Source organism: Panthera onca, chromosome D1, assembly GCF_046562875.1.
Source record: "Panthera onca isolate mPanOnc1 chromosome D1, mPanOnc1 haplotype 2, whole genome shotgun sequence".
NCBI lineage: Eukaryota > Metazoa > Chordata > Mammalia > Carnivora > Felidae > Panthera > Panthera onca.
This window is the reverse complement of record NC_138348.1, coordinates 873921-901745: the sequence shown is the minus strand read 5'-3', so window position 1 is coordinate 901745 and position 27825 is coordinate 873921. Positions and strand designations below refer to the sequence as shown.

Genomic DNA, 27825 nt, shown 5'->3' with positions numbered 1-27825 from the left:
AGTGCACACACAAGCTCACTCGTGCACTCGCACACACACTCGTGCACACACACTCGTGCACGCCCACTGAGCCCAGCGTCAGCGTGATGGGGAACCTGAAGCTTTGTGGGGAAAAAGATGGAGCCTTGTTCTAGAAGGTTCCTTCACCACACAAGGCCTGCTGGGTAGATAAATGTGTCCTGAGGCCCAGGGCAGGGCCGCGCGGGACTCCTCCCCTCCCCCACCCTCTGAATGGATAAGCGTTCTTCCCCAGCCCCCAACAGCCAGAGGCAGCAGGAACCCCCCTGAAGAAGGTGCCCCACCCACCGTCTGCCCAGTCCGCCCCACGGCTGTGGTGTGCGCCCTCTGGGACCCAGTCTGCCCCCGCCCTGTTTCTGGGTTTCATGGACAGGCTTAAAAATCACACAGAGTCCGCAAGGTGCAAAATGCTCCAGATGTATTTATGGAACCAGTTGGCCATTTCCCGAGGCCCAGGGCCAAGGTAGGGGGTGAGGCTCTGCCTCCCGGTGGCCAGCCGAATGGCCGGGCACCACATCCAAGTGGCCGTCGTTGATAAGACCCTTCCGTGATGCTTACGTCCGGGGAAAAGCAGACTGGACCCGTGGCCAGAGGAGCCCCGCCCGCCCGGGTCCCTCGGGGCCGTCACACTTCCAAGGGCCGTGGACCCTGCAGACGGACGGAAGAGCGGGGCGGGCAGTGCGTCCTGAGCTCGGGCCGCCTGGACCGAGGTCCCACCGGCCTTGGAGCTGGGGCTACGGGGAACGGGACCCTTATCGCTGGGTCCCGGAGGGAGGTGGCCGGGAGCTCCGAGGGCTGCTGGACCCCCTCCTCCAGCCCGTGTGCCCCGTCTGCTGGCTCTGCTCCTCGTCACTCTGCAAGGGCCCCGGCTCCTCCGAATGGCTCAGGTTGCCGCGGGGGCCGCACTGCTGCCCCACACAGCCGCACTCCTTCACCAGGGTGTAGCCGAAGGTTCGGCTGGAGCCGTCCTTGCAGCGCAGGGTCACTGTCGTCGGCAACACCCGCAGCTCCCTGCAGCAGCTGCAGTTCCGCTCTATGGTGTTGGCCTCCAGCGAGTACCTGTGGGCAGGGCCCGCTCAGCACCCGGCGCCACGCCCGGAGCCCCCCGCAGGCCCCGGGGCCCCACGTGCCCGTCCCGGGCACCCCCGGCGGACTCTGGGCCGGCGGCGTGCCACCGCTGACCTCTGGGCTCGCCGCCAAGGGGGCCACTGTGTCCGCGGCCTCAGTAAACAGAACAGCCTGATTCCATCGGCCTCCGAAGGCCTGGCCCCAGCCACCCCCCCCCCACACCCCCCCCCCCCCCCCCGCAGCGTCAGGACCCCACCGTCTGCCCCTCCCCCACTGTCCTGCTTTCCCCTCCGGCCCGGGCGCCCGGCACAGCCAGTCCTGGGGACGCTGCCCTGCGGAAACTGGTCTCTGCCTGGCGGAGTCGGGGCTCACGTACTTGGCACTGCTGTCCCCGCAGTTGCCCTGGCAGTAGGCTACCCTCGTGGCCCGTGGGGACCTGCAATCTCCATGCACGATGACCTCACGCTTGTAGTATATGGCACAGGCCGACTCTGCGGGTGACACGGGAGGCGGGGCCGGGGCTCAGGCCTGGATGGCTCCCCGGCGCCCCCCGCCCCCCCACCCCCGGTGAGCAGGATCGACCACCCCCCGCAGACGCTCGCACTCACGGTTCCGAGGTTGGGGCGGGGGACAGGCGAGACAGCAGCCGTCCTCACTCAGCTGGGCCTGGGCCTGTGCTGACAGAGGGGCTGCTTGAGCGCCGGAGCGGCCGGCCCGGAAGCAGGGGGTCACACGGCAGTGGACAGTGCCCCACGCAAGCAGGTGGCGCCCCTGTGGGTGCTGCAGGGGGCCCACCGCGCCTCCCCGCCCCCACCCCAGGCGAATCTTGCCGTGGCCTCCCGTGGGCCCGCAGCGTGCCAGGCGGGGCCGTGCGTCCCCGGAGCTCACCGCAGGGCAGTTGAGTGGGGGACACGCCTTCTTCCTGGTCACCACCACGAGCCCGTCCCGGTGCTTCTCACACTCGTGGGTCACACACGGGTTCGTGGGGTCTGGCCAGGACTGGCCGGGCTGCGAGGAAGAGGCACCAGCAGGGTGAGCGGGCAGGGGAGGTCCGTCTGCCCATCTACGTGTCTGCCTCCCAGCCTGTGGGCTTCCGGAGCCCCCCTCTGCCCGGGGGCCCCGGTGCGCCAGACCCTGCCGTCTCTGTGCGCCTCACAGCTGCTCTGTCCAGGCCGGGGTGAGGCCCGGCCTGCCTGGGGCTCCTGCGAGGGGCGTGCTGGCTCTGTCCCTCCCGGGACTCACCCCCCGGCCCTGGGGCCCCCCCAGCCGGGCCCTGCGGCCACGACTCACATAGAAGATGCGGGTGGAACTGTCACTGGCGTTCACGACACAGGCCTGCTGCACACACAGGCCACAGCACTGCCCACTCTGCTCCTGATACTCAAAGCCCTGCAGGGAGGGGTGGATAGGGCGGGGTGAAAATGGAGCCCGAGCCCGGGCGCTGGCTTTCCCGGGGTGGACGCAGGCACTCACCGCGGGGCAGTGGGTGTTGCAGATCTGGGTCTCACAGCTGATGACGACCGTGTCCACCTGGGAACTGCTGGACACCTCACACCTGCACGTTTCGCACAGACTGGAGGAGACCACGGAGCCGGGCTGGGGAGGGTCAGGGTGGCCAGTGTTGGCGAGCTCGGACCGGGCCCCGGGCCCCTGCTTCCCCGGCCCCCCTGCTCCAGGCCCGGCCCCCCGCCAGGCAGACCGGTCCCCCTGGGTGACTCTGGGTGGGCGAGGGGGAGCCCCAGGCCCTTGCCTCCCTGGGCAGTGGTCCCGGGAGAGCTCACAGCTGCCCTGCGGCCACCCGAGCCAGCAGGGGTCCTGGCCCAGGCTCGGGAGGAGCCGGCAGGGGCAGGGGCGGAGAACGCTCAGTGTCCCGTGTGCCCCGGGGGTCCGGACCTCCATCTGGTCCTTACCTGGTACAAGGTACCGTTAACGCTGCAGACGTCCCAGCCTGTGCAAGAGGAGAACAGCCTCACGGAGCCACCCTGACCTCCCGCCCTCCCGCCACCCTGTCCGCACGGGCAGTCGCCCGGCCCCGGGGCACCCGGCCGCAGTGGTCCAGCTGTGGCTTCATCCAGCTTTACCCCGAGCCACGGAGAACCCCGAGAGAGGCTGGGCCCCCCACCCGCAGCGCGCAGCGCAGCCCGGAGAAAAGACACTCACTGCAGTTCTGGCTGGGGCAGCAGGCCCCCTCCTTATAGGTCATGACCGGGTGGGAGCCCTCGGGACAGGCCACGGGCTTGGGGCAGTAGCTGGTGTCACAGGCTGCAGTGGGCAGGACGGAGGTGCTCGGGGGCCTGTGTCCGGCTCTGCGCCAGCTCCCACCCCCACCCGGGGGTGATCCCCAGGGGTTTTCAGGAGGGCCGGCCACCCGGTGGGCAGGTGGTGGGTCCCCCAGGTGCCAGCGTCCCCCCAAGTGCCGGTGCCACGGCACCCTCGTGGGCAGGCGCCCCTGTGCTTTCGGCCGAAGCCGACCCGGAAGGCATGGGGGGGCAGCAGCCCGGACTCACCGCAGTTGTACTGGGGGCAGCACTGGCCGGCCTGCGGGGCTGCAGGCACAGGCACGAAGCCGGGCAGGGGGCAGGCTGGGGGCAGGGGGCAGGGCTGCCTGTGACAGCTCATTGTCAGCGTGCTGCTCTCACAGGTGCACCGCTGGCAGTCCACGCTGATGGTGTGGCCGGGCTGCAGGAGGAGGCACGTGTGAGCCCAGGGCTGTGGGGTCAGTCACCTGCCTGTCCGGGGACGGCTGCAGCCAGACCAGGTGGTTCTGGGAGCCCACCGATGAGGGCCAGTGGGGGAACCCGGGGGAAGGGGGCTTTGAGAGTGCAGGGCGGTGGCCGCAAGGGCAGGACATGGGGTGGGAGGTGCCATGTGGGTGACCTCACGGTGTCCAAGTGGAGCAGGAGGGAGTCCCAGCGGAGGACAGGGCAGGGCCACCCCCGGGGGTGGGCACCCCCACATAGAAGCCTCCTAGATCTTGCCAGAGAAGCCTGGGCCCCTCCCTGCCCCTCATCTGAAACTCTGGCGCCCAGAGGAAGCCCTGCCCCACCCCCAGCATGGCGCACTCACCTCCACAGCCTCCCCGTGGGGGCCCAGGCACCCTGGAGGGAGAGAGAGTGAGGTCAGCGGTGGGCGGCGGCAGCCCCCAGCCCTTCGGGGGCAGGAGCCACGTCGGGGGGGCCCCCGGGCCCTGGCTGGGAAGTGCAGATCTGGGAGGGCGGTTGGTCCTGGCACTCGCTCGGGCGGAAGGTGCACCTGCCAGCCCCAAGCCCCACCCCCGCCCCCACCCGCCACCCCCCACCGTGGGGACGTACGGTGGCAGTCCACAGGCACGCAGACTGGAGAGCTCATGCTGAAATGCGTCATGTTCTCTGGACAGAAGCAGCCTTCTGTGATGGGGACAGTGTCCTGAAGAGCCCTGTAGGGACAGCAGAGGGCCGGCCTGTTCCCTGTGCTCTCCAGGGCAGGGGAAGGCCGGGCCGGGGTCCCCAGGGGCGGGTCTAGGAGGGAGAGGCGGGTGCATACACGAGGCTGGTGCTGTCACTCCCATAGCAGTATGAGGGCTTGGACGGGCCACACGGCCGGTACACCTTGTCAGCAGGGCAGGTGAACGCTGTGAGGAGGGAGAGGACACCTGAGGCCGAGGGCCCCGGCCCCGAGCCAACTCATCCCCAGGCATCCGCCGGGGGCTCTGCAGCCCGGAAGCGGGGCCCCGCCGGCCCCACCCCTGCGTGCACGGCCCTGCCGGCCCTGTGCTCGAGGCCGAGTCCCCGATCTGGGTGCTCCTCCCTTCTTTCCAGGAGCCGGGTGCAGTCTGCCCTGGGGCCAACCATCCCCCCTCCCCCTCCTCCTCTTCCCCCAGCTCCTCCCCCCTCCTCCCCCACCCCCTCCAGGAAGTCCAGCCACTGGTCGTCCGGCCCCTGGCCACACGCTGGCACCGGCCGATGCCGCTGGGAGGACACTCACAGCACGTGTGGTTGGTGTGGCGCCTCCAGTCGATGCACACGCCTCGGGAGGCGCAGAGGGACGCATACAGCTCCAGGCTAGAGCACAGCACGCTGGAGTCGTTCAGGTGGCAGTGGTCGAAGGTGCAGCCTTGGTAGAATGCCAGCGGGGGGATCAGAGGGTGGCACAGCTCGAAGACCCTGCGGCCGGGAGCACCGGGTCGTGGGGCAGCTCGGGCCTGCCCGGGTCTGCGTGCCCCGGGGAGGGCGGCCGGCTGCCCCATGGCTCTTTCTGTCTCGAGGTCTCCCCTGGGCTGGAAAGCCAGGTGGCGCCCGGGGTCATGATGCGGGCCCGGACCCACGGCCAGCCCTGGCGGACCCACAGCGACCCTCTTCCCCCCGGGGGGCCCCCGTAGGCCCACTCTGCGCCCCCACATCTCACTCGCTCAGAATCAGCTGGCAGATCGGCGAAGGCAGGCAGGGGGCGGGCGAGGGCGTGGGCCCGACTGCAGTGGGCTTCGGGGGTGGCCCGTGGCAGGGTGGCTGGTGGGGCGTCGTCACCTTCCAGTGGCCGGACATATCAGAGCAGGAGGGCACCACGGTGCCCCCGGGGAGACGGCACTCATCCTTCTTGTCATTGGTGCAGGTGCCTGGGGCCGGGGAGGCGGGGGAGGCTGACTGGGGCCAGTAGAGCATCCCCCGCCACCACCACCTGCCCGAGCGCGCAGCGTCCCCGAGCTGGGGGTGGGGCCCTGGCGCTCAGCGCGGCACTCGATGGCCTGGCTGAGAGACCTGAGCCTTTGAGCTTCCAACACACCCCCCACCGAGACACCGGGCAGTCCCCCTGGGGGACGGGCAGGTGCGAGCCTCAGGTGTAGGGCACACGGCCAGGACCCCCGCCCCCTGAGCTGCTGACCCGCACCCGCTGGGAGCCGCTGGAAAGCAGAACCCCCTGCAGGCTCGGTGCCCTGAGGCAGTTTCGGCCCCGGCCGAGAATGGGTCCTCCGGGGTGGGGGGGACTCGGCCAAAGCGACCCTTCCCGCACCAGACGCTCCCAGCTCCAGGCACGGAGCGGAGAAAGGGCCCGGCGCGGGCAGAGCCCGGGGGGACAGGCGCTCACCGCACTGCCCCTCGGTGTTGTTGGCGAACTTGCTGAAAGGCAGCTCCACCGAGAAGATGAGGCCGGAGAACATGACCTGGACGCCGAGCTCGGGGATGGTCAGGTACATCTTGACGCCGATCTGGGAGATGCTCACGCCGTCCTTCTGGAAGCCGGGCTGGACCACTTTGTCGTTGAAGACGATCTAGACACACGCGGCGGGCCAAGGAGAGTTGAGAGTGAGGGTCGCCCCCGGCTGGCCCCGGTCCGCGTGGGGCTGCCCGGGGCGGGGCTCCCCACCTCGTTGGTCATCACCCCGAGCACGGGCTTGCGGGTCAGCACGACGCGGTCCTGCCGGTACTCGACGATGATGGACTGCGGGCAGGAGAGCCCGTCCTCCGCCCCGCAGAAGTAGTTGTCGATGAGCACGCGGAAGTGGCCGTACACGGGTAGGATCTGCTGCACCAGCACGTACGTGCAGTTGTCCAGGAACGTGTAGTAGGTGCCGTCGAAGGTGATGTAGTGGGGGTCGCCCCAGCCGCTGCACACACCTGCGGGCACGCGGCGGCCTTACGCGGGGCCCCCTCCCACCCCCGCCCCGTGGGCCCTGGGGCTCAGGCAGGATTCCACCCGGCACCGTCCGTCCCCTGGCCTGCCGTCCGGAAGGCCTTCCCGGTGTCTGACCCAGGTCCCTCCCTCCCGCTCAGCCTGGCCCCCGGCTCACACTGGCACTGGTAGTGCGGGCAGCAGCTGTCGGGGTCGACCACCTTCACGGGCGGGTAGCCGTTGGCGCACGTCGGCCGCTGCACCTGCGGGCACCGCCGTGGCTGCAGGGCGATGACGCCGTTGCCCTCGCAGGTGGCCTGAGAGCAGTTGGGCATGGCCCAGGTCTCGCCTTTCTGTGGAGGAAAGACCTCAGGCTTGTGGCGCCGGGCTCCCCTGAGAGAGGAGCCGCGGGAGGGGACCGGGCTGGCGAGGGGGGGCTCTCCAGGGGGCGGAGGTGGTGCCCCGCCACCCCGTTCCTCACCCGTGGTCTCCACTCCCGGAGCTCCGCCCGACCCTACACGCCCTCCCTGGCTGCCCGGCGCCACCCAGAGCCTGGACCACCCGCTTGGGTGCCCGGTCGTCCGCAACCAGCCGAGCCTCCACCCCAGGCCACGCGCTCCCGGCTGCCGGGCCGGGACCCACCCCGGGCAGTGACCAGAACCGGCCACTTCCCTGCCTGCCTGCTTCGGCCCGAGGCCACGGACTTTCCCACTCAGCCGAGCTGCAAAGACGCGGAGGGTCCCTGCGCCAGCCTGTGCGGTGGGCGGGGAGGGGGCAGTTACCCTTCTTGGGGGGACCGCGTTTGGGCATCCCTGCGCGGTGACGGGCGCGGAGGCTGAAGGGGAGGACCCGGCCGGGGAGGTGGTTGGGACGGGAGGTGTTGTGCCGCTGGCACAGGTGTAGTGCGTCCTGACCACGTGGCAGTCCAGGCTGCACGTGGCATAATAGCAGTGGCCGTCGAGGTCGGTCCGGTTGTAAATGATGGATCCTGGCAGACAAGGGGACAGGCGGGTGTCAGCGGGGCCATGCTGGGGGGCGGGGAGAGGCACAGCGCAGACTGGCCCCTGCAGGGTGGCGGTCCGCCCCGAGGGCTGACCTGGTAGGAGGCCCTCCTGCCCAGAAACGAACGGGATGAATCCTAGAGGACGGCTCACTGCCGCCTCGGGGACAACACGTGGCTCAGTCACGGGGACAAAGGACCCCTCCCTCTCCCTCACAGTGGCCGGGGCAGCACACACCTGCGGCGTAGAACTTGTCAGACACGCTGCAGTAACATGTCGTGGAGGACACCACGGAGGTCGGTTCTGGAGGCGACGAGGGCTTGGTAGATGGAGTCGCGTAAGGCGTCACAGAAGTACGAGGGCAGTGCTCCGGGGGCTCACAGCACAGCACGCGGACCTCGTAGCTGCACATCCCGACGTCGCCACTCTGGTCCCGGTTCTGGCACATCAGGTCCTTGCTGATGTTGCACTCTACCACCTGGCCCAGCGTCTCGATGCTGACCTCGGGGTGGCTCTCGACCCGGCACTCCAGCCGCGTGATGTACTCGGGCCGGCGACAGATTTTCCCTCCCCTTCTGACGATGTTGCCGAGGGTGTCCACGTCTCCTCCGTGGGGCCCTGGGGACGGGAAGTCCACGTCGAACCACTTGGTCCACCTGCACTGTGGCTGGCAGGGGATGGTCACGGGTGTGAAGTGGGTTGTTTCAGTTTTGAGAGAAGGGCTTGTGCTGATTGTAGGACCAGAGGTTGTGCTGCGTTTGGGCTCAGAGGTTGGGCTGGTTTCTGTCACCGAGGTTGGGCTGGTTTCTGTCACCGAAGTTGAGCTGGTTTCTGTCACCGAGGTTGGCCTGGTTCCTGTCACCGAGGTTGAGCTGGTTTCTGTCACCGAGGTTGGGCTGGTTCCTGTCACCGAGGTTGAGCTGGTTTCTGTCACCGAGGTTGGCCTGGTTTCTGTCACCGAGGTTGAGCTGGTTTCTGTCACCGAGGTTGGCCTGGTTTCTGTCACCGAGGTTGAGCTGGTTTCTGTCACCGAGGTTGGCCTGGTTCCTGTCACCGAGGTTGGCCTGGTTTCTGTCACCGAGGTTGAGCTGGTTTCTGTCACCGAGGTTGGCCTGGTTTCTGTCACCGAGGTTGGGCTGGTTTCTGTCACCGAAGTTGAGCTGGTTTCTGTCACCGAGGTTGGGCTGGTTCCTGTCACCGAGGTTGAGCTGGTTTCTGTCACCGAGGTTGGGCTGGTTCCTGTCACCGAGGTTGAGCTGGTTTCTGTCACCGAGGTTGGCCTGGTTTCTGTCACCGAGGTTGAGCTGGTTTCTGTCACCGAGGTTGGCCTGGTTTCTGTCACCGAGGTTGAGCTGGTTTCTGTCACCGAGGTTGGCCTGGTTCCTGTCACCGAGGTTGGCCTGGTTTCTGTCACCGAGGTTGAGCTGGTTTCTGTCACCGAGGTTGGCCTGGTTTCTGTCACCGAGGTTGGGCTGGTTTCTGTCACCGAGGTTGAGCTGGTTTCTGTCACCGAGGTTGGCCTGGTTTCTGTCACCGAGGTTGAGCTGGTTTCTGTCACCGAGGTTGGCCTGGTTTCTGTCACCGAGGTTGAGCTGGTTTCTGTCACCGAGGTTGGCCTGGTTTCTGTCACCGAGGTTGAGCTGGTTTCTGTCACCGAGGTTGGCCTGGTTCCTGTCACCGAGGTTGGCCTGGTTTCTGTCACCGAGGTTGAGCTGGTTTCTGTCACCGAGGTTGGCCTGGTTTCTGTCACCGAGGTTGAGCTGGTTTCTGTCACCGAGGTTGGCCTGGTTCCTGTCACCGAGGTTGGCCTGGTTTCTGTCACCGAGGTTGAGCTGGTTTCTGTCACCGAGGTTGGCCTGGTTTCTGTCACCGAGGTTGGGCTGGTTTCTGTCACCGAGGTTGAGCTGGTTTCTGTCACCGAGGTTGGCCTGGTTTCTGTCACCGAGGTTGAGCTGGTTTCTGTCACCGAGGTTGGCCTGGTTTCTGTCACCGAAGTTGAGCTGGTTTCTGTCACTGAGGTTGGCCTGGTTCCTGTCACCGAGGTTGGCCTGGTTTCTGTCACCGAGGTTGGGCTGGTTTCTGTCACCGAGGTTGAGCTGGTTTCTGTCACTGAGGTTGGCCTGGTTTCTGTCACCGAGGTTGAGCTGGTTTCTGTCACCGAGGTTGGCCTGGTTTCTGTCACCGAGGTTGAGCTGGTTTCTGTCACCGAGGTTGGCCTGGTCTCTGTCACCGAGGTTGAGCTGGTTTCTGTCACCGATGTTGGGCTGGTTTCTGTCACCGAGGTTGGGCTGGTTTCTGTCACCGAGGTTGAGCTGGTTTCTGTCACCGAGGTTGAGCTGGTCTCTGTCACCGAGGTTGGGCTGGTTTCTGTCACTGAGGTTGGGCTGGTTTCTGTCACCGAGGTTGGCCTGGTTTCTGTCACCGAGGTTGAGCTGGTTTCTGTCACTGAGGTTGGCCTGGTTTCTGTCACCGAGGTTGAGCTGGTCTCTGTCACCGAGGTTGAGCTGGTTTCTGTCACCGAGGTTGAGCTGGTTTCTGTCGTCGAGGTTGGGCTGGTCTCTGTCACCAAAGTTGAGCTGGTTTCTGTCACCGAGGTTGGCCTGGTTCCTGTCACCGAGGTTGGCCTGGTCTCTGTCACTGAGGTTGAGCTGGTCTCTGTCACCGAGGTTGGGCTGGTTTCTGTCACCGAAGTTGAGCTGGTCTCTGTCACCGAGGTTGAGCTGGTTTCTGTCACTGAGGTTGAGCTGGTTTCTGTCACCGAGGTTGGGCTGGTTTCTGTCACCGAGGTTGAGCTGGTTTCTGTCACCGAGGTTGGCCTGGTTTTTGTCACCGAGGTTGGCCTGGTTTCTGTCACCGAGGTTGGGCTGGTCTCTGTCACCGAGGTTGGGCTGGTTTCTGTCACCGAGGTTGGGCTGGTTTCTGTTACCGAGGTTGAGCTGGTCTCTGTCACCGAGGTTGAGCTGGTTTCTGTCACTGAGGTTGGCCTGGTTTCTGTCACCGAGGTTGGCCTGGTTCCTGTCACCGAGGTTGGCCTGGTTTCTGTCACCGAGGTTGGGCTGGTTTCTGTCACCGAGGTTGAGCTGGTTTCTGTCACTGAGGTTGGCCTGGTTTCTGTCACCGAGGTTGAGCTGGTCTCTGTCACTGAGGTTGAGCTGGTTTCTGTCACCGAGGTTGAGCTGGTTTCTGTCACTGAGGTTGAGCTGGTTTTTGTCACCGAGGTTGGCCTGGTTTCTGTCACTGAGGTTGGCCTGGTTTCTGTCACCAAGGTTGGCCTGGTTCCTGTCACCGAGGTTGAGCTGGTTTCTGTCACCGAGGTTGGGCTGGTTTCTGTCACCGAGGTTGAGCTGGTTTCTGTCACCGAGGTTGGCCTGGTTTCTGTCACCGAGGTTGAGCTGGTTTCTGTCACTGAGGTTGGCCTGGTTTCTGTCACCGAGGTTGAGCTGGTCTCTGTCACCGAGGTTGAGCTGGTTTCTGTCACCGAGGTTGGCCTGGTTTCTGTCACCGAGGTTGAGCTGGTCTCTGTCACCGAGGTTGGGCTGGTCTCTGTCACCGAGGTTGAGCTGGTTTCTGTCACTGAGGTTGGCCTGGTTTCTGTTACAGAGGTTGAGCTGGTTTCTGTCACCGAGGTTGAGCTGGTCTCTGTCACCGAGGTTGAGCTGGTTTCTGTCACCGAGGTTGAGCTGGTTTCTGTCACTGAGGTTGGCCTGGTTTCTGTCACCGAGGTTGAGCTGGTCTCTGTCACCGAGGTTGAGCTGGTTTCTGTCACTGAGGTTGGCCTGGTTTCTGTCACCGAGGTTGAGCTGGTCTCTGTCACCGAGGTTGAGCTGGTTTCTGTCACCGAGGTTGAGCTGGTTTTCGGCACGGAGGTTGAGCTGGATGTCACCAGGTGGGAGGTGGTCTCAGACGTCACAGGGTGTGTGGTGCTTCTGCACACATCCACCAGCTCGCAGCACTCGATCCGGATTTCGTAGTTATAACAGATCGGCGGCAACTGGTTCCTGTTGAGGCATAACAGCCCCAGGCTCTTGTCACAGATCAAGTCCTGTCCCAGCTCCTCCAGCGGGATGTTTGGGAAGAACTGTGCCCTACACTCCACGTTGCTGGGCTTTTCACAGAATTTATGTCCTTTGGCTCTCAAGTCATGAAAAGTGTCGAAATCTCCGCCGTTTATACCAGGACCAGGGTAGCTGCTGTCGAACCATTGGGTCCAGTTGCACAACTTTTGTAAACAAGGCTCAGGTGTCGTTGAAACTGACATTGGCCTCGGGGTCAACGAAGTGTTTTTCACAGTTGTAGTGGTCCCTGGGACAGGTGTAGGGGTACTTGGGACAGGTGTAGGGGTACTTGTGGTGGTTTTAGTGGTCCCTGGGACAGGTGTAGGGGTACTTGGGACAGGTGTAGGGGTACTTGTGGTGGTTTTAGTGGTCCTTGGGACAGGTGTAGGGGTAGTTGGGACAGGTGTAGAGGTACTCGGGGTGGTTTCAGTGGTCCCTGGGACAGGTGTAGGGGTACTTGGGACAGGTGTAGGGGTACTTGTGGTGGTTTTAGTGGCCCTTGGGACAGGTGTAGGGGTACTTGGGACAGGTGTAGGGGTACTTGTGGTGGTTTTAGTGGTCCTTGGGACAGGTGTAGGGGTACTTGGGACAGGTGTAGGGGTACTTGTGGTGGTTTTAGTGGTCCTTGGGACAGGTGTAGGGGTATTTGGGACAGGTGTAGGGGTACTTGTGGTGGTTTTAGTGGTCCTTGGGACAGGTGTAGGGGTACTTGGGACAGGTGTAGAGGTACTCGGGGTGGTTTCAGTGGTCCCTGGGACAGGTGTAGGGGTACTTGGGACAGGTGTAAGGGTACTTGTGGTGGTTTCAGTGGTCCCTGGGACAGGTGTAGGGGTACTTGGGGTAGGTGTCGGGGTACTTGTGGTGATTGTAGTGGTCCCTGGGACAGGTGTAGAGGTACTCGGGGTGGTTTCAGTGGTCCCTGGGACAGGTGTAGGGGTAGTTGGGACAGGTGTAGGGGTACTTGTGGTGGTTTCAGTGGTCCCTGGGACAGGTGTAGGGGTACTTGGGGTAGGTGTCGGGGTACTTGTGGTGATTGTAGTGGTCCCTGGGACAGGTGTAGAGGTACTCGGGGTGGTTTCAGTGGTCCCTGGGACAGGTGTAGGGGTACTTGGGACAGGTGTAGGGGTACTTGTGGTGGTTTTAGTGGTCCTTGGGACAGGTGTAGGGGTACTTGGGACAGGTGTAGGGGTACTTGTGGTGGTTTTAGTGGTCCTTGGGACAGGTGTAGGGGTACTTGGGACAGGTGTAGGGGTACTTGTGGTGGTTTTAGTGGTCCCTGGGACAGGTGTAGGGGTACTTGGGACAGGTGTAGGGGTACTTGTGGTGGTTTTAGTGGTCCTTGGGACAGGTGTAGGGGTACTTGGGGTAGGTGTCGGGGTACTTGTGGTGGTTTTAGTGGTCCCTGGGACAGGTGTAGGGGTACTTGGGACAGGTGTAGGGGTACTTGTGGTGGTTTTAGTGGTCCTTGGGACAGGTGTAGGGGTAGTTGGGACAGGTGTAGAGGTACTCGGGGTGGTTTCAGTGGTCCCTGGGACAGGTGTAGGGGTACTTGGGACAGGTGTAGGGGTACTTGTAGTGGTTTTAGTGGTCCCTGGGACAGGTGTAGAGGTACTCGGGGTGGTTTCAGTGGTCCCTGGGACAGGTGTAGGGGTAGTTGGGACAGGTGTAGGGGTACTTGTGGTGGTTTCAGTGGTCCCTGGGACAGGTGTAGGGGTACTTGGGGTAGGTGTCGGGGTACTTGTGGTGATTGTAGTGGTCCCTGGGACAGGTGTAGAGATACTCGGGGTGGTTTCAGTGGTCCCTGGGACAGGTGTAGGGGTACTTGTGGTGGTTTTAGTGGTCCTTGGGACAGGTGTAGGGGTACTTGGGACAGGTGTAGGGGTACTTGTGGTGGTTTTAGTGGTCCTTGGGACAGGTGTAGGGGTACTTGGGACAGGTGTAGGGGTACTTGTGGTGGTTTTAGTGGTCCTTGGGACAGGTGTAGGGGTACTTGGGACAGGTGTAGAGGTACTCAGGGTGGTTTCAGTGGTCCCTGGGACAGGTGTAGGGGTACTTGGGGTAGGTGTCGGGGTACTTGTGGTGGTTTTAGTGGTCCCTGGGACAGGTGTAGGGGTACTTGGGACAGGTGTAGGGGTACTTGTGGTGGTTTTAGTGGTCCTTGGGACAGGTGTAGGGGTACTTGGGACAGGTGTAGAGGTACTCGGGGTGGTTTCAGTGGTCCCTGGGACAGGTGTAGGGGTACTTGGGGTAGGTGTCAGGGTACTTGTGGTGATTGTAGTGGTCCCTGGGACAGGTGTAGAGGTACTCGGGGTGGTTTCAGTGGTCCCTGGGACAGGTGTGGTGGTCTGGGTTTGACCCCCAGAGGTAGGGCAGGTACGGGGGGAGCAGCACTGGACCCTGATCTGGTAGTTGTGGCAGAGCCCCGAAGCCTGCTTGCGGTTGTAACAGGTCAGGCCCCGCGCTGGGCTGCACTCCACGTGCTGCCCCAGGACCTGGATCGGTACCTCGGGGGCGTCCTCAGCCCGACACTCCACCCTCTTCGGCGCCGGGCAGACCTGGTGCCCGTGGGCACGGAGGTTCTCCAGCGTGTCGAAGTCACCGCTGTCGATGCCCCGTCCCGGGTGACTGACGTCCAGCCACGGTGACCACCGGCAATCTTCCCCACAGGCCTGGCGGGGCCGGGGAGGGCTCGTGGGAGGACCGGAGGTCGTGCCCGGGGTGGAGGCAGGGACACCGCTCCGAGTGCTGGGCCGCACCGTGCTCTTGGCAGGGCTGTGGCACGTGTGGGCTGGACGTGTTGAGCTCACGACTGAGGGCAGAAGAGAAGGCGGGAGGGCTAAGTCTCTCAGGCTCCCCGAGGCACCCTGTCACCCCTTGTCCCCGTCCCCCTGTCGGTCAGCTGCCTTGCACGTCTCACCGTGTCAGTCTGCATGACCGTCCCCCCCTGTGATGGGAGCTTGGGAAACACAGGGACCAAGTTCCCGGGACACACCTGGCACAGGGCATGTGTGGAGCCCACAGCAGTTGAATAAATAGGTGAATCGATCTCGTTTACACCCTGAGCAGAATTTGCACTCTTTCGGGAAGGTCCGCTAGGGCTCTAAGGGTGACCCCCTTAAGAGGGAGAGGAGCTGGGCTACCTGACCCTCGGTGTGGCCTAAGACAGGCAGGTGGCAACGATGGGGCAAGGACTCCCCAGGGCTGTTCCCGGTGGCCCTTCCCTCCAAAGGCCTGCCTGAGGTCCCCTGTCAGAGCCCTACCCCGTGCCAGGGGCCCCAGCCCTGACGGCACAGCTGAGGACGCCGGTCCCGCCCGGCACGCTGGACGAGCGGGCCCTTCCTGGCTGCAGAGATGACGAGCGTCCGGCCCCCGGTCCCCTCCTGGATTCCCGACACGAGGGGCGGCCCCGCCTTACCGAGCGGGGATGTGGAGAAGGAGAAGGTGGTTGGTGGCGTGGGGGTGGTGGGGCTGCAGGGGTAGACCGTCCTGTCGATGGTGCCGTTGGCCGAGCAGCGGGCGGAGATGCAGCCCCCCGTGCCGTCGGTCGTGTGGTAGATGACGTCCCCCGGGCGGAACCGCCGCCCGTCATAGGTGCAGACACAGGCTGTGAGGAGGAGGGGGTGCCGGGCACGTGAGGGGCGGGGGGACGGGCGGGGACCTGGAGACCCCAGACCCGAGGAAGGCCGCCGGCCACTCACCCTCGGTGTCGTAGACGCACTGCACCCCACTCTCGCTGCAGACGCTGGCGACGAGAGGAAGAAGGTGAGTCTGGGGGCGAGGGCATCGCCGCTGTGCCGGAGCCGGCCCTCAGCCCCGGTCGCTGGGCACGGAGGCCGAGGTCGCACCCTCTCAGGGAGCCCCTTCCGGTCAGTGACCACTGGGGGCCGGCGTCGCTCCCCGCTGACCTCCCGACGGCCACCTCCCGTTCGGGGGGGGCATCTGCTCCGGCGGCCTTGGGGCGGCCTCGTGACTCGGCGTCACCCCCTTCCGCTCCTCTCCCCTCCCCTCAACGCCTCAGGCCGCGCCCCCCCCCGCCCCCCGTCCGTCCCGAAGGGCGAGGGTCGAACCCCACACGCTCCAGCTGCTTGCCCCTCTGGTCAAGGACTCACCAGGACTGGCAGTTCCTGTCAGACGGCACCATCTCCCCCGGCCGGTATGACTTGCCTTGGACGCGGCAGGGCGGCGGCGGGGGGGGCGCGGGGCACGTGGCCACACACTGCATCCGGTCCTCGTCGAAGATGGGGGCTTCTGGCGGGCACTTGGGGTAGCAGCCTGCAGCCCAGAGAGGCCTGAGTCCCAGCCGACCGCCTGCCCGACCGCCCCACCCCCATCGCCTTGGCTCAGTACCCAGCTCGAGGCCGCACCCACAGCGGCACCTCCGGGGGTTGGGACCCCGGGCCCCCAGGACAGACCCCGCCGTGACCCCAGGACCCCAGGCGGCCCCTCTGGCCAGCAGGGCAGCAGCTCACCTTCCAGGCCCGGCAGGTCGGTCAGGCAGCGGCCGCTCGGGTTCCGGCAGGTCCTCATGCAGGGCGGGCCGCACGGCTGGTAGTGCCACTCGCACTGGCCCTCGCGGTTGTAGTAGTCGCAGAACAAGGCTGCAGGTGAGGGGGCCGACTCAGCGGGCCGGCTCCGGCCAGAGCGAGCCACCAGCGGCCCCAGGCAGGGCGCCGCCCTGGCAACGACGGCCTCCAGGGCCACCCGGCGGCCGGCCGGGCTCCCCCCGCACCCCGACCTTCGACCAAGCCCCGTCCCTCCCCTGTGCCTCCCGCATGGGGCCTCGGGGGGTGTGGGCCCCAAATGCCCGTGACCGGACGCAGCCCCGGGTCCCCTGGCTCCTCGGGGGTGCCGCCTGTCAGGGTGGGGGACTCCGGCCGGGGCGGCTGCCCACTACGCTCCCCTCCAGCCAGGTTCTAGGCGGGCGGGGTGGGGGAGCAGGGCCCTACTGACCCCTCTGGGTTCCGGAACATTCTCCCGTCTGTCCATCGGTGACACCCCTCCCCATTTCACGTTCTTTTCCGACACCCACCGCCCCCCTCCGCGGGCGACCAGCCTTAACCGCGCAGTGTGTCGCTCCCTGGGGTGGGGGCCCGCCCTGCCCCGACGCCACATCCCGTGAACTCACGGCAGATGTCCGGGGTCCGCCAGGACACGCACACGCCCGCGTCGTGGCAGGCCTGGGCGTAGGCGGCCACGGCCGTGCAGAGACACTCACAGTCGCCCCCGGAGTCACAGGCACATGCGTCGCCCACGCAGGCCTCATAGTACTTGGCGGGCTCCACCTGGCGGGGGAGAGAGGCTTCGGATTCAGGGCCGGATTCCCCGGGGCTGCTGGGGGTCAGGCCCGGGGCGTGGCCGGACCTGGGCCGTCTCCCCCGCTGCTCAGGGACAGCAGATTCGTGGCCCCGCGGGGCTGACCACGGGCTGGTCCAAAAGGTGGAAGGCGATGCCAGCCCCACTTCTGTCCCTTCCTCCCCAGGCGCCCCGGGAGCACCCACATACGTGGGCGTGGCAGGCGGCGAAGGTGGCGCTGTTGAGGACGCTGCACTGCTTCTGGGCCCAGGACTTGCGGTGCGGGTTGGCGGTGCAGGCGTCCCTGGGGGCCGGGGCGTCGGCGCAGGACGGGGAGAATTTCCAGCTGTTGCCAAACTCCAGGGCGTTGCCCACCACGGACTGGCTCCGCGTGGTGAAGTCATTGACGGCGTTGTCGTCAAAGTTCCCGCACAGCCCGCAGACCCGGCCCTGCACACGAGGGGGCTCAGGACACAGGCAGCAAGGGCCAGAGCCCCTGTCCCCGCCTCCCGTGCCCCCGTTCCTTTCCCCCTGGGGCTGCATGTCCCCAGGACACCTCGGGGGGGAGGGTAGCTCAGTGCTCCCGGGCACGGCCCCACTTAGCGCTCGGGGCCATGGGGGTGTCCCTCCTGTAGGAAAGGGGTCCCCCAGAGACTGGCTCAGATCACCGGGGACCCGTGAGATGGCGTCATGTGGAAATAGGGCCTCCGCAGGTGGAGGTCCGGCTAGCACAGACGCATCCTGGCTGAGGACACAGGGCCTGGTGTCCTCGTAGGACCGGGATATTTGGGCCCAGACACACAGAGCAAAGACAGTAACGTGAGGTTGCAGGCAGAGGTCAGAGGGTCGCCTGGGGCCCCAGAAGCCGGAGGAGGCCGGAGGGATCCTCCCTCCGAGCGTCCAGGGGCGCGTCCTGGGACCACAGCCTGGAGGGACTTTCAGCTCTGGGAGAAGGAGCCACGGCGTGCAGTGGACACAGGCAGACCTCCTACCTGCCGCCTCCCTCGAGGCACGCCGGCTGAATCCCTCCTCTGTCCGTCTGCGTGTGCCCCCCACCCCACAGCCCTCCCAGCCGGCCCTCGGTCTGGGCCGTCCTGGGGCGGGGGCCCACCTTGAACTCGGGGCTGAGTTTGAGGAAGATGCTGGTCTTCCTGTCCCACAGCAGCACCAGGCCGACCTCGGTGTCCACCACCAGGTAGATGCCCATCTGGCGGATGGAGTAGGGGGCCTCCTGCCCCACGCCCTTCTGGATCACCTCCACTTTGCCGCCACTCAGCTTCAGCTCGTAGCTCTGCGGGGGGGGAAGGCGTCCCTCAGGCCCGTCCCCGCTCACCTTCCAAGAGTTCCCCGGGGCCTCTGAGGGGCTGCCCCCGTTCCCACCCGGCCCCCCACTCACCCCCAGGAAGAGCTTGAGGTCCTTGGAGCAGGTGACGCCCGTGGTCCCGCAGGGGACGTTCTCCGTGACGACTCGGAAGGTCCCGTTGGCAGTGCTGTTCCCACCACAGTGGTCCTGGGGACAGGCGGAGGCCGACGCGGCAGTTGGGGGGGTGGTGGGGACTGGGACCACCTGGGCAGCTGGCCGGGGGCGGGGGGCGGGGACCGTGTACCTGAAGCAGTGTGTACTCGCAGTCGCCGCTGAAGCTGTAGCTCCGTCCATCGAAGGTGATGTAGTGGCCGTCCCCATACACCGTGCAGGTGGCCAGGCAGGGCTCACGTGTGCACTGCCACATCCTGCTTTTACAGGTGCTGAGGGAGGTGGGGGGGACAGTCAGGCCGAAGCGGGGCCGGCCGGGCCGGGGTGGGGTCTCGGGGCCCCACCTACCAGGTGTTGCAGCCCACCCGGATGGTCTGGCCGGGCAGGTAGCTGGCCTCGTCGTGCACACAGGGACAGTCCTCCACGGCGACGCAGCCGCCTTCACCGTCGGCCACCAGCCCATCGGGGCACACGCAGCCGGGCTCGCACCGGGAGCTGTACTGTGGGGCACAACACACAGGTCAGGGGGCCGGGGGTGACGGCGGAGGTGACAGCAGAGGGTCCCCCCGCCACGGCCTGCAGGGGGCCCGGACAGCGTTCGGGCAGGGGTCTTCCTGGGCCCAGCCTGAGAGGGCCACGCGGCGGGTGCCCACGAGGGGTCCCTGGGGGCGTGGGGAACACTCACACACTCCATGTCCAAGGTGAAGCAGCTCTTCTGACAGCCGGCCCCGGCGGCCCCCGGCGTGGCATTGCGACAGTCGGCGTAGACCATGGGCGGGGTGCAGACTGGGGAGGCAGGGGCCGTTGAGGGGCCCCCAGCCGCCACCCGCCAGGCTGGCTCTGAGAGTTTCCCAGCAGCCGGGGGTGTGCCGCCCCGAGGCCTGACCGGCCGGGTGCTGCGTGGGCGCGAGAGAGGCCTGCTCCCACCCCCTCGCCACCCCCTCCCCGAGCCCAGAGGGCACAGACCAGGCCAGACGCAGAAACGTGTCAGCCCCCCCGCCAGCCACGCTGACCCGGGCGCGTCCGCCCAGAAGCTTGGCGTGGAAATGACAGCCCCTCCCTCCCGCTCTCAGGGCTCACCTGGGGCAGGGGTGTGGCCTCCGATGCAGCTCAGCAAGCCTTGCGTGCAAGTGCTGGGAGGAGAGGGCGGTCAGAGGGCCCCCCCACCTCAGCCGCCCTGCTCCCCAGGCCCAGCCGGCAGGGGCTCTCACCAGATGGCCCCACGCTCGTGCAGCGACTCCCCGTTGGGGACCACGGAGCCCTCGTGGTAGCAGGGACAGCTGGTGGCCGGCACACACTTGCCCGCTTCGTCCATGAAGGTGCCTTGGGGGCAGGCGCAGCCGTCCACGGGGACAAAGCGGATGCCGCAGGTGACGTCCTCGTGACTCCGGGCCCGGCAGGTGGGCTGGCAGGTGCCGATGTGGTAGTGGTAGGTCAGCGACTTCGGGCAGGTGGCCATGGGCTTCGCTGCAGGATGCCGGGAAGGGGGCGGCGCTCAGCGCAGGGCGGAGGTCTCCACCCGGTCCCCGGCCACCCCCCCCCCCCGCTGCCCTGCCCACCCCGGGCCTGCTCCAGCCGCGGGGTCCCCGGCCAGCACGGGAGCCCCATGCAGGGAGAGCCACGGAGCGTGTATTCCTGCACCGGGGGACCCTCGGGGACACTCACTGCACACGCCGTCCCTCCAGCCTCTGAGCAGCACCCCCTTGGCGGCACAGGCGCGCACGTAGGAAGACAGGGCCGCACACAGACAGTCCTCGCTCTTCTGACAGTTGCACGTGTCGAACATGCAGTTCTGGGGACGGGGCCGTGGTCACCCACACTCAGCGAGCATCCCCACGCTGCCCCCCGCCTCCTCTGGGGCCCCTCCTCGAGCCGGCGCCGGGGGCCCCCCCACCCCCGGCAGACCCCCTCCAGGTGGGAGCTGGAAGGACTACGGCCCCTGATCTCCGTAGCCAGCGGAGCCGGGCTGGCCCGGACCAGAGGGGACGGGCCAGGGGGAGGCCGTTACCGAGTGGTAAGTGCCGGGGCTCACGGCAGCGTGGCACTGGGCGAAGGGGCCGTGGGGGTCCTTCAGTCGGGAGCACCAATGCTGAGCGTACTTCTCTGTGGACGGAGGAGCGGGGAGGTCAGCTGGGGTCACACAGAAGTGCCTTCCGCAGAGGACGGCGCCTGGAGCGGGCAGGATCCTGGCTCCTTCCGAGCGCCCGTCTGTGGCCCACAGGCACACCGAGGGCCGCCTCCACCACCCCAACACCCTGTACCTTTACTTCCGGAAGTTACCACGGCCACCGGGGAGTTTGCCTGTGAACTCCCTGAATCGCTCCTTCGGGCCCGGAGTGGACCTTCGTGGCTGGGGGCGGGGGACGGGGGGCGGGGAGGGGGGGTCACCAGCACGCAGGGGGCCCTGGGGCCACATGCATCCACGTACCGTTCTCCACGCTGAGGGAGCAGGGGTCCTCGAAGCTGTTCTTGACGTTGGGGCAGGCGGCCTGGGTCTTCCAGGTGTTGGCGAAGGCGGCGGCCGTGCCCTCCACCACGCCGCTGAGGGTCCGGAAGTCATCGGCCTGGTTCTGGTTGAAGTTCCCGCACAGGCCTGGGGCAGGGGGGCAGCATGAGGCCCCAAGAGCCCCGGCCGCCGAGGGCGGGCTCCGGCCCCCAGGGCAGGCGGCCCCGCTTACCGCAGGTCAGCCCGCGGAGCTCGGGCGCCAGCCTCAGGAACACCTGCATGGTGGGTACCAGCTGGATGTCCAGCTGCAGACCCAGGTTGGTCTGGGCGATGATGAAGAAGGTTGAGGGTCTGAAGAGCGTGACGTTGGCTGTGGACACAGGGGACAAGGTCTCAGCGGGGTGTGAGCAGCGGCACCCTCAGGGGGCCAGGGCCGGCGCCCTCACCTGCTGAGACGGGCATCTGGGTGTAGATCTGGTTCACAAACACCTCCCCGCTGGCCTTGACCACGATGACCTGGGAGCAGTACACAGCAGGGTCAGGGCGAGTCGGGGCCCTGCCAGCGCCCCAAGTGGCCCCAGAGGCCCTGACGTGCCCCTGCAAGACCCCTGCCCGTGGAGGCCACAGGCTCCCACAAAGAGGGGCCGATGACCCTGTGCTCAGCTTGTCTGCGTGTCCTTCAAGGACCGCATTTTCTCAGTCACGTAGAAACACAAGTGACTTTATAAAATACGGATGTTGCCTTCAATGCACGAGCTACCGGACGTGCCCCGGTCCCTCCCTGAGCTGCTCCATCTGAGGACCGTCACTCAGAGATCTGTGGGGTGGGAGGATCCTCAGGCCATGCCCCCTGGCCACTCGCCGCCCACACGGGGATCGAGGGCTTGGGCAGAGGTCACTTGCCACGAGGGACACAGATTCCCCCCAACCCACGTCTGCTCTATGTCCCCCCACCAGCCCCCACCAGGGTCTGCCCTCACCGTGTGTCCCCCGCCCAGGCCCCCCGGATCTGCTCTCACCGTGTGCCCCCCGTCCAGGCTCAAGGTCAGGCTCTTCAGGCAAGTCTCACTGTCCGTCAGGCCGCACCTGCGCAACTCCGCCAGCACAGTGAAGGCGCTGCTGTCACAGGGCTGCAGACACGAGTGTTCACACTCTGCCCAGAGACCCCAGCCCCCTGCGTCCCCCCCCCCCCCAGCACCGCCTGGCTCCCTGTGGGGCTGGTACCAGGAGCCGGGGCATCTTCCCAGGGTGGCCTCAGAGGCAGCCGCTGCACGCAGCCCAGGCAGGGGCTCCCGTGTGACAGCCGCTCTGTCCCAGCGAGGACCCCGGGGCCCGTACCTTGGCCAACACGTAGCTGCAGTCTCCGTGCACTGTGTACTGCCTCTCATCGAACGTGGAGAAGTGGGCGCCCCCCAGCACCGAGCAGGTGCCAGGACATGGCACCTCCTGGCAGCTCCACCGGCCGCTGGAGCAGGTGCTGGGTGCGGGTAGAGACCACGTGAGCGCGGCCCCCGGAGCACCCAGCCCCTCCCTCCTCACCGGCAGGTGGACAAGGGTCTTGCCCAGGCCTGCCCGCATCACTGCACAGCCCGGGGCCCCTCGGCGTCCGTGCGGAGAGCCACTGGCCAGTGCCCAGGGCCCCAGGTGAGGGATGACACCCAGCACTTGGGCCCTGGCCTCCGAGGGGCCGTCCCAGGACGCGTCTGGGGTGACGGACAGGAAGGCAGGGGCCTGGGTCCTACCAGTTGGCACAGTCTGTGGAGTAGACAGCCCCCGGAGCATAGGTGGCCCCGTTGTACACGCAGGCGCACTGGGGTGCGGGGATGCAGCCCGTCTGGCCGATGTCGTCGAGCACCGTCCCTGCAGAAGCAGGCGGCCACCGCGTGAGCATGTGGAGGAGACCAGCCCTCCGCCCCAGGCGGCCCTGCCCTTCGGGGGCCCTTCAGATCCGGGGGTCCAGAACGCCTCTGTGATTCTCGGGGGGCAGGCGGGGGTGGGGGCCCCTCTCACCCTCGGGGCAGAAGCAGCCGGCCATGCAGTGGTCCTCGCAGAGCTGGGAGTGCTCCGGGTTGGAGCAGGTGTCCGCGCAGGGCGAGCCGCACTCGCGGTACTGCATGTTGAGGGGGCACCTCTGGGCTGCAGGGTAGAGGACGGGGGCGGGGGGTGGCGGTGGTCACACCCTGCCCCCACCTCTGGACCGAGGCAGGGCAGCACGGTGACGGGGCTGGGGCCGGCCGGGGTACTCACGGCACAGGTCGGGGCCGCGCCAGTCCAGGGGCCGCCCCCCGGCGTGGGCACACTGGCGGGAGTACTCGGCGACCGTATGGCAGACGCAGCTGGTCAGCTCGGCGTGCTCACACAGGCAGAGGTCTTGCCGGCAGGCCTGCACGTAGCTGCTGGCGTCCACCAGGGCGTTGCAGCCCCGGAAGGGCCAGCTGCTCAGGATCTCCTCACAGATGCCCTGGGGCCGAGCCGGGGGGCCGTGCTGAGTCCAGGCCCCGGACTCTCCTCTGGACTCACAGCCCACCCCCCCAGCCCGGCCCCCGCCCCCACTCCCTCCAGGACTTACGGCGCCCAGTGAGCAAGTCAGCGGGGGCACAGGTGCAGGGTCCTGACACTGCTCCGTGGGGCCGTGCAACTTCTGCAGATTCCCGAACTCGATGGGGGTCAGCTTGACACCTGCGGGGAGCACAAGCCGTCCCCCAGCCTGCCCGCGGCGTCCCGGCTGCCCCTGCTCCCCCACCCACACTGCTGGGTTAGGCAGTGGCCACAAGGGACATTCAGGGTGTCTGAAGACTGGGGAAACAGCCAAGGCTCTGGGGCTTGCAGGCCGAGGGCGGAGGCCTATTGACTGAGGCTCTCCAAGCCCAGGGCCGGCCTGTAGTCCAGAGGGCTGGAGAGTGACCCCGACCTCCCCCCTGCCCACCCCCCCCCAGCCAAGCCTGCGCTGGGCCTGCCGGGCCAGGGCCACCGGACGCGTGGGCAGGCTCGTTCCCTCACGGCCAGAAGCATCTATGGGTGAGCCCTAAGTGGGGCTTCACGGGCCTGGCGAAGGGGACCTGGGGGCTGGGGACCCCGGCTCGTGCAGGTCCCACTTCTTGGCGGCGAAGTCTGGAGGCCCGAGCAACAGTGACGGGGCCTGATGGGAGGTGGGACTCTGGTCTCAGGTGAGGAGGGTGCCTGGTTACACATCCACTCCCCAGAGCAGCCGCGCCGAGCACAGGCCCCCAGATGTGCCTCCGGGAGCACGGCTGAGTGTGCGGGCAGGTGTGCCTGTGGGTGCTGGGATTGTGCAGGTGCGGGTGTGCGTGCACATGCACACAAGTTGGAGACACGTGGCCCGGGACCCTGGAAGGCGGCCTTCCAGGGAGCCCCGGGGAAGGGGCCCGGAGCAGACACGTGGGACAGCCGTGGGGAGGGGCTCACCGTGGGAGAGGAACTCGTCGAAGACAGGCACACCGTTAAAGTCTCCACAGAGCCCGCAGGTCTGGTTCGAGTACTTGGCGTCCAGCTCCAGCTGGAAGGAGAGGGACATGTCAGCCACTGGCCCTGCCAGGGACGTCTCGGGACGGGAGGGACAGACGAGGTGTGGGACACTTCCAAGGAGGGGCTGTCAGGGACCGTGGACCAGTCCCCGGCCCCCACAATGCAGAGCAGGGCTCTCTGTCCTGGAGGAGACACCCCACTCACGCGGGGTCTCCATCGGGGGGTGTAGATCCCAGCGCCCCCATAGCACCTGGGCTCCCTCCTCCCCCACCCTGTTGGGGACCTTCTCTGACCTCCCCACCCACCCTTGCCCAGAGCACTTTCTTCCCTCCCTGGGAAGGCTGTTGGGCTGGAGACGCCCCCCCACCCCAGCCCTGGGCCCCGGCCTCACCAGGAGACTGTCGTCCTGGCTCCACATGAAGACCAGGCCCAGCCTGGCCACCACCTTCAGGTGGCTGCTGCTGTGCTCGATGATGACACCAGACTGGCTAAAAGGCAGCTGGATTCTGCGGAGAGAGGGCACGGCTGAGGCGGCGAGGGGCATGGAGGGGGCAGCGAGGTCCCCTGCGGTCACGCGTGGGACACGAGCACAGTGCCTGTGGACAGTGGCAGCAGGGGGAGTGGGGGAGACAGGGGAGTCTGCAGCCCTGGGGTCACAGGACCAGGAGGGGACCACTTCCAAGGGCAGGAAAAGAGCACGGGGCCCCAGCGGGGGAGGGGCGGTGGGCCCCCGTCTCGGGGACAAGCCCACGTCCCCCTCACAGCCCCCCCAGACTCACGGGAGCCCGTTGACCTGGATGGAGTTCTTGGTCAACTCGATGACCATGCCATCCAGCTTCATGGTGACTCTGGCCAGCGTGGTGACATTGGACTCCAGGCTGCGGCGGACCTGGACGTTGAAGTCCTCGTAGGTGGCCCCACAGTGCGCGGAGAGGACGTAGTTGCACAGGCCCGGGAAGCGGAAGACGTCCCCGTCGAAGGTCTTATAGTGGAAGTCGCCCCAGGTGCTGCACACCCGCCCGTTGTGCGCGGCGTTCAGGGCTGTGGGGAGCCAGGGCAGTCCTGAGGGGCGCCCCCATGCCCCCAAGTCCAGCACACTTCTGCCCGAGGGCCGGGCGTCCGGGGAGGAGCCGCCTGGACCCAGACCCTCCTGGCGACTGGGGCCCTTTCCCAGCACTTCTCCCGGGTCCACCTGGGAAGCGAGACCCCGCCCAGCTGCCCCCTCCCAGCCCGGCCTCACAGGCCCTCCCTCACCTCGAACCACCGGCGCCGTCCTCAGAGGGGGGAGGATGGTCACGCCTTGCAGCCGGTCGCCTGCGGGAGCAGGGGCAGGGTCACACAGCGCCCCCCACGCACACGGCTTCTGCTGGGCATAGGCATCTCTGGCACCCACACAAGGTGACTGGAGGTGGCCTCTCCAAGGCCGTGGCCGCAAGGCGCCCCGGGGGGGCCGGGCTGCACGTACACTCGGGCAGCAAAGCCTCCTCCAGCGACAGCCTCCGCCCTGCGCCTCCGCCGCGCCATCCCGAGGGGCCGGGAGCTCTCAGCCCTGCACTCTGTTCACACCTGGGACTTTCTTACGCCCAGAATCTCAAAAGTCAACCTTGGGCGCAGAGGCCAGGTGTGGATGAGCCTCCCGTGGGCCCAGTTCCGGGAAATGCAGGCAGATTGTCTGGGCTTCGGGGCCACACACCCAGAGTGGCGGCACAGAAATACCTGGGGAGGCCGCCCCACCAGCCCCCACCCCCAGGCCACGAGGACGCGTACGTGGATGAAATACTGGGGGTTACGGGGAGACAGCAGGACGTCGCCGTGAGCTCAGCGGGCCCCTGGCCCCGAGTGGGGCAGCCCTGACCGGGGGTGGGGGGCCGACTCACCAGCGGGCCCCTGGGTGACAGGAAGGAGGTCCAGGTACTCGTGGCCATGTTCCACAGAGCCTACGGAGGAAGAGAGGGATGGGCGGGCAGAAGGGGCCAGAACAGGTGGGGGTTCTCTTTGTGCAGGGCTGGGGACGCTGGGAGGGTCTCTGTCCACACCGTCCACACCAGGTCCAGGCTGAGCCACGATCCTCTCTGAGCATTACCTCAGCCTGGCTCCCCAAGCCCTAGAGGGGGGGGTCCCCTGGCCCTGACAGGGTGTCCCCGGGAGCCCTGCATTCACTGAGTATCTCCCCACTCTGCACAGCAGCCCGTGGAGGGTCCAACAGTAAAGCCAGCGGTCTGGAGGACAGCTTGGAACAGAATGGGGAATGTGGAGCTGAGTGGGGTGGGGCTGCACCGTAGAGGGGGTGCTCAGGGCCACCGCACGGGGGGCGGCTCAGCACGGGGGGCACAGGGCAGGAGAGCTGAGGGCTGGCCGTGTCGGCCCCGAGGCCACCCCAAGAACCTGGCGCGGCTTGGAAGGCCGATCTCTGAGGCCCTCAGAGGCCACGCCAGCGTGGCAGGAGGGGCCTGGCCCTGCAGGGGCCAGCTGCCCTCACCGGTAGGGACTGGCCCCACACACAGCGGCAAGAGCCAAGGACTGAAGTGTATGGGCCACACGGGGCGCCGTGGCATGGTCCCCTCTGTGCTGAGTGCCTCGGGAACACAGGCCCCTGGCCCCTCCTGCACACTGCCACCCCACGCCCGGCCAGAACCCAGCTGGCCCCTGGGAAGTGGAGGCAGTGAGGTGCAGACCTGGGGGGAGGGGGCCGCAGAGGGTCTGTGAGTCCTTCCCCCCCGCCGCCAGCATCCTCGCTGTGTGGACCTCACTATCACACCCTCGGCCCAAGGCTGAGGCTCCCGGAAAGCCCCCATAAGGCCCAGATGGGGAAAATGAGCGGGTAAACTGGGGGTGCATGGGGAGGGGGACCCAGGGATAGGAGGGCCGCTCCGCCAGGCTGGCCCAGGGGCCCGAGAACCCGCTCAGCCCGGGGCCTGGGGGGGGGGGGGGGGCAGAGGCAGTGACCAGCAGGGCAACACGGGTGGAGGAGTGAGTGGGCTGCAGGCCGCTGCCAGGGAAGGCAGGCGGGGGCTCAGAGACACTGGGTTCCTGCTTCCTCGCCTCAGGGGGGCAGCCCAGCCTCAGAGGCCCCACCCCCAACGTGGACCCCCGCAGTCCCCGAGGGTTCCTCCCCAACCCCACCAGCTGGGACACCCGCAAGACGGCTCAGGGCCCGGGGCCGGGGGCCAGGCTGCCGGGGGCCACTCACGGCCACACTTCGCCCGCCCAGAGGCCCGGGCAAGGCGTCTGGGCGGCCTGCTGCCCTCCCGGCATGTGGGGGAAGCACCGGGATGCCAGGCCACGGCCAGGGCCAGCCTGGGAGAGCCGGTGAGTGGGCGCCTCACCTGTGTGCTGGGCCCAGGCCAGGGTGAGAGCCAGGGCCCAGAGCGGGGCCAGCTTCCTGCGGCCGACACCCAT

General features: G+C 66.9%; 1 protein-coding gene across 1 annotated transcript; it reads right to left on the bottom strand.

Annotated features, from left to right (window-relative positions):
- Nucleotides 1-424: 424 nt before the first annotated feature.
- On the bottom strand, nucleotides 425-27825 carry MUC5AC (mucin 5AC, oligomeric mucus/gel-forming). The gene is made up of 53 exons (XM_081790411.1): nucleotides 27753-27825; nucleotides 27177-27341; nucleotides 26304-26363; nucleotides 25681-25740; nucleotides 25206-25467; nucleotides 24818-24932; nucleotides 24367-24457; nucleotides 23510-23619; nucleotides 23188-23401; nucleotides 22951-23076; nucleotides 22683-22800; nucleotides 22279-22417; nucleotides 21960-22070; nucleotides 21387-21456; nucleotides 21173-21310; nucleotides 20923-21087; nucleotides 20503-20597; nucleotides 20160-20286; nucleotides 19706-19961; nucleotides 19575-19627; nucleotides 19180-19280; nucleotides 18843-18994; nucleotides 18628-18766; nucleotides 18417-18530; nucleotides 18132-18311; nucleotides 17231-17470; nucleotides 16854-17010; nucleotides 16198-16326; nucleotides 15838-16000; nucleotides 15427-15470; nucleotides 15144-15332; nucleotides 14120-14537; nucleotides 11056-12226; nucleotides 10480-10969; nucleotides 7911-8600; nucleotides 7455-7660; nucleotides 6851-7025; nucleotides 6427-6677; nucleotides 6148-6331; nucleotides 5470-5677; nucleotides 5050-5228; nucleotides 4609-4696; nucleotides 4398-4501; nucleotides 4153-4184; nucleotides 3594-3765; nucleotides 3247-3348; nucleotides 2997-3034; nucleotides 2560-2682; nucleotides 2377-2475; nucleotides 1975-2094; nucleotides 1695-1758; nucleotides 1463-1577; nucleotides 425-1077 (listed from the first exon to the last, which is right to left on the bottom strand). Exons 1-53 carry the CDS (start codon nucleotides 27823-27825, stop codon nucleotides 771-773), a joined length of 9492 nt encoding a protein of 3163 aa, XP_081646537.1. The 3' UTR covers nucleotides 425-770.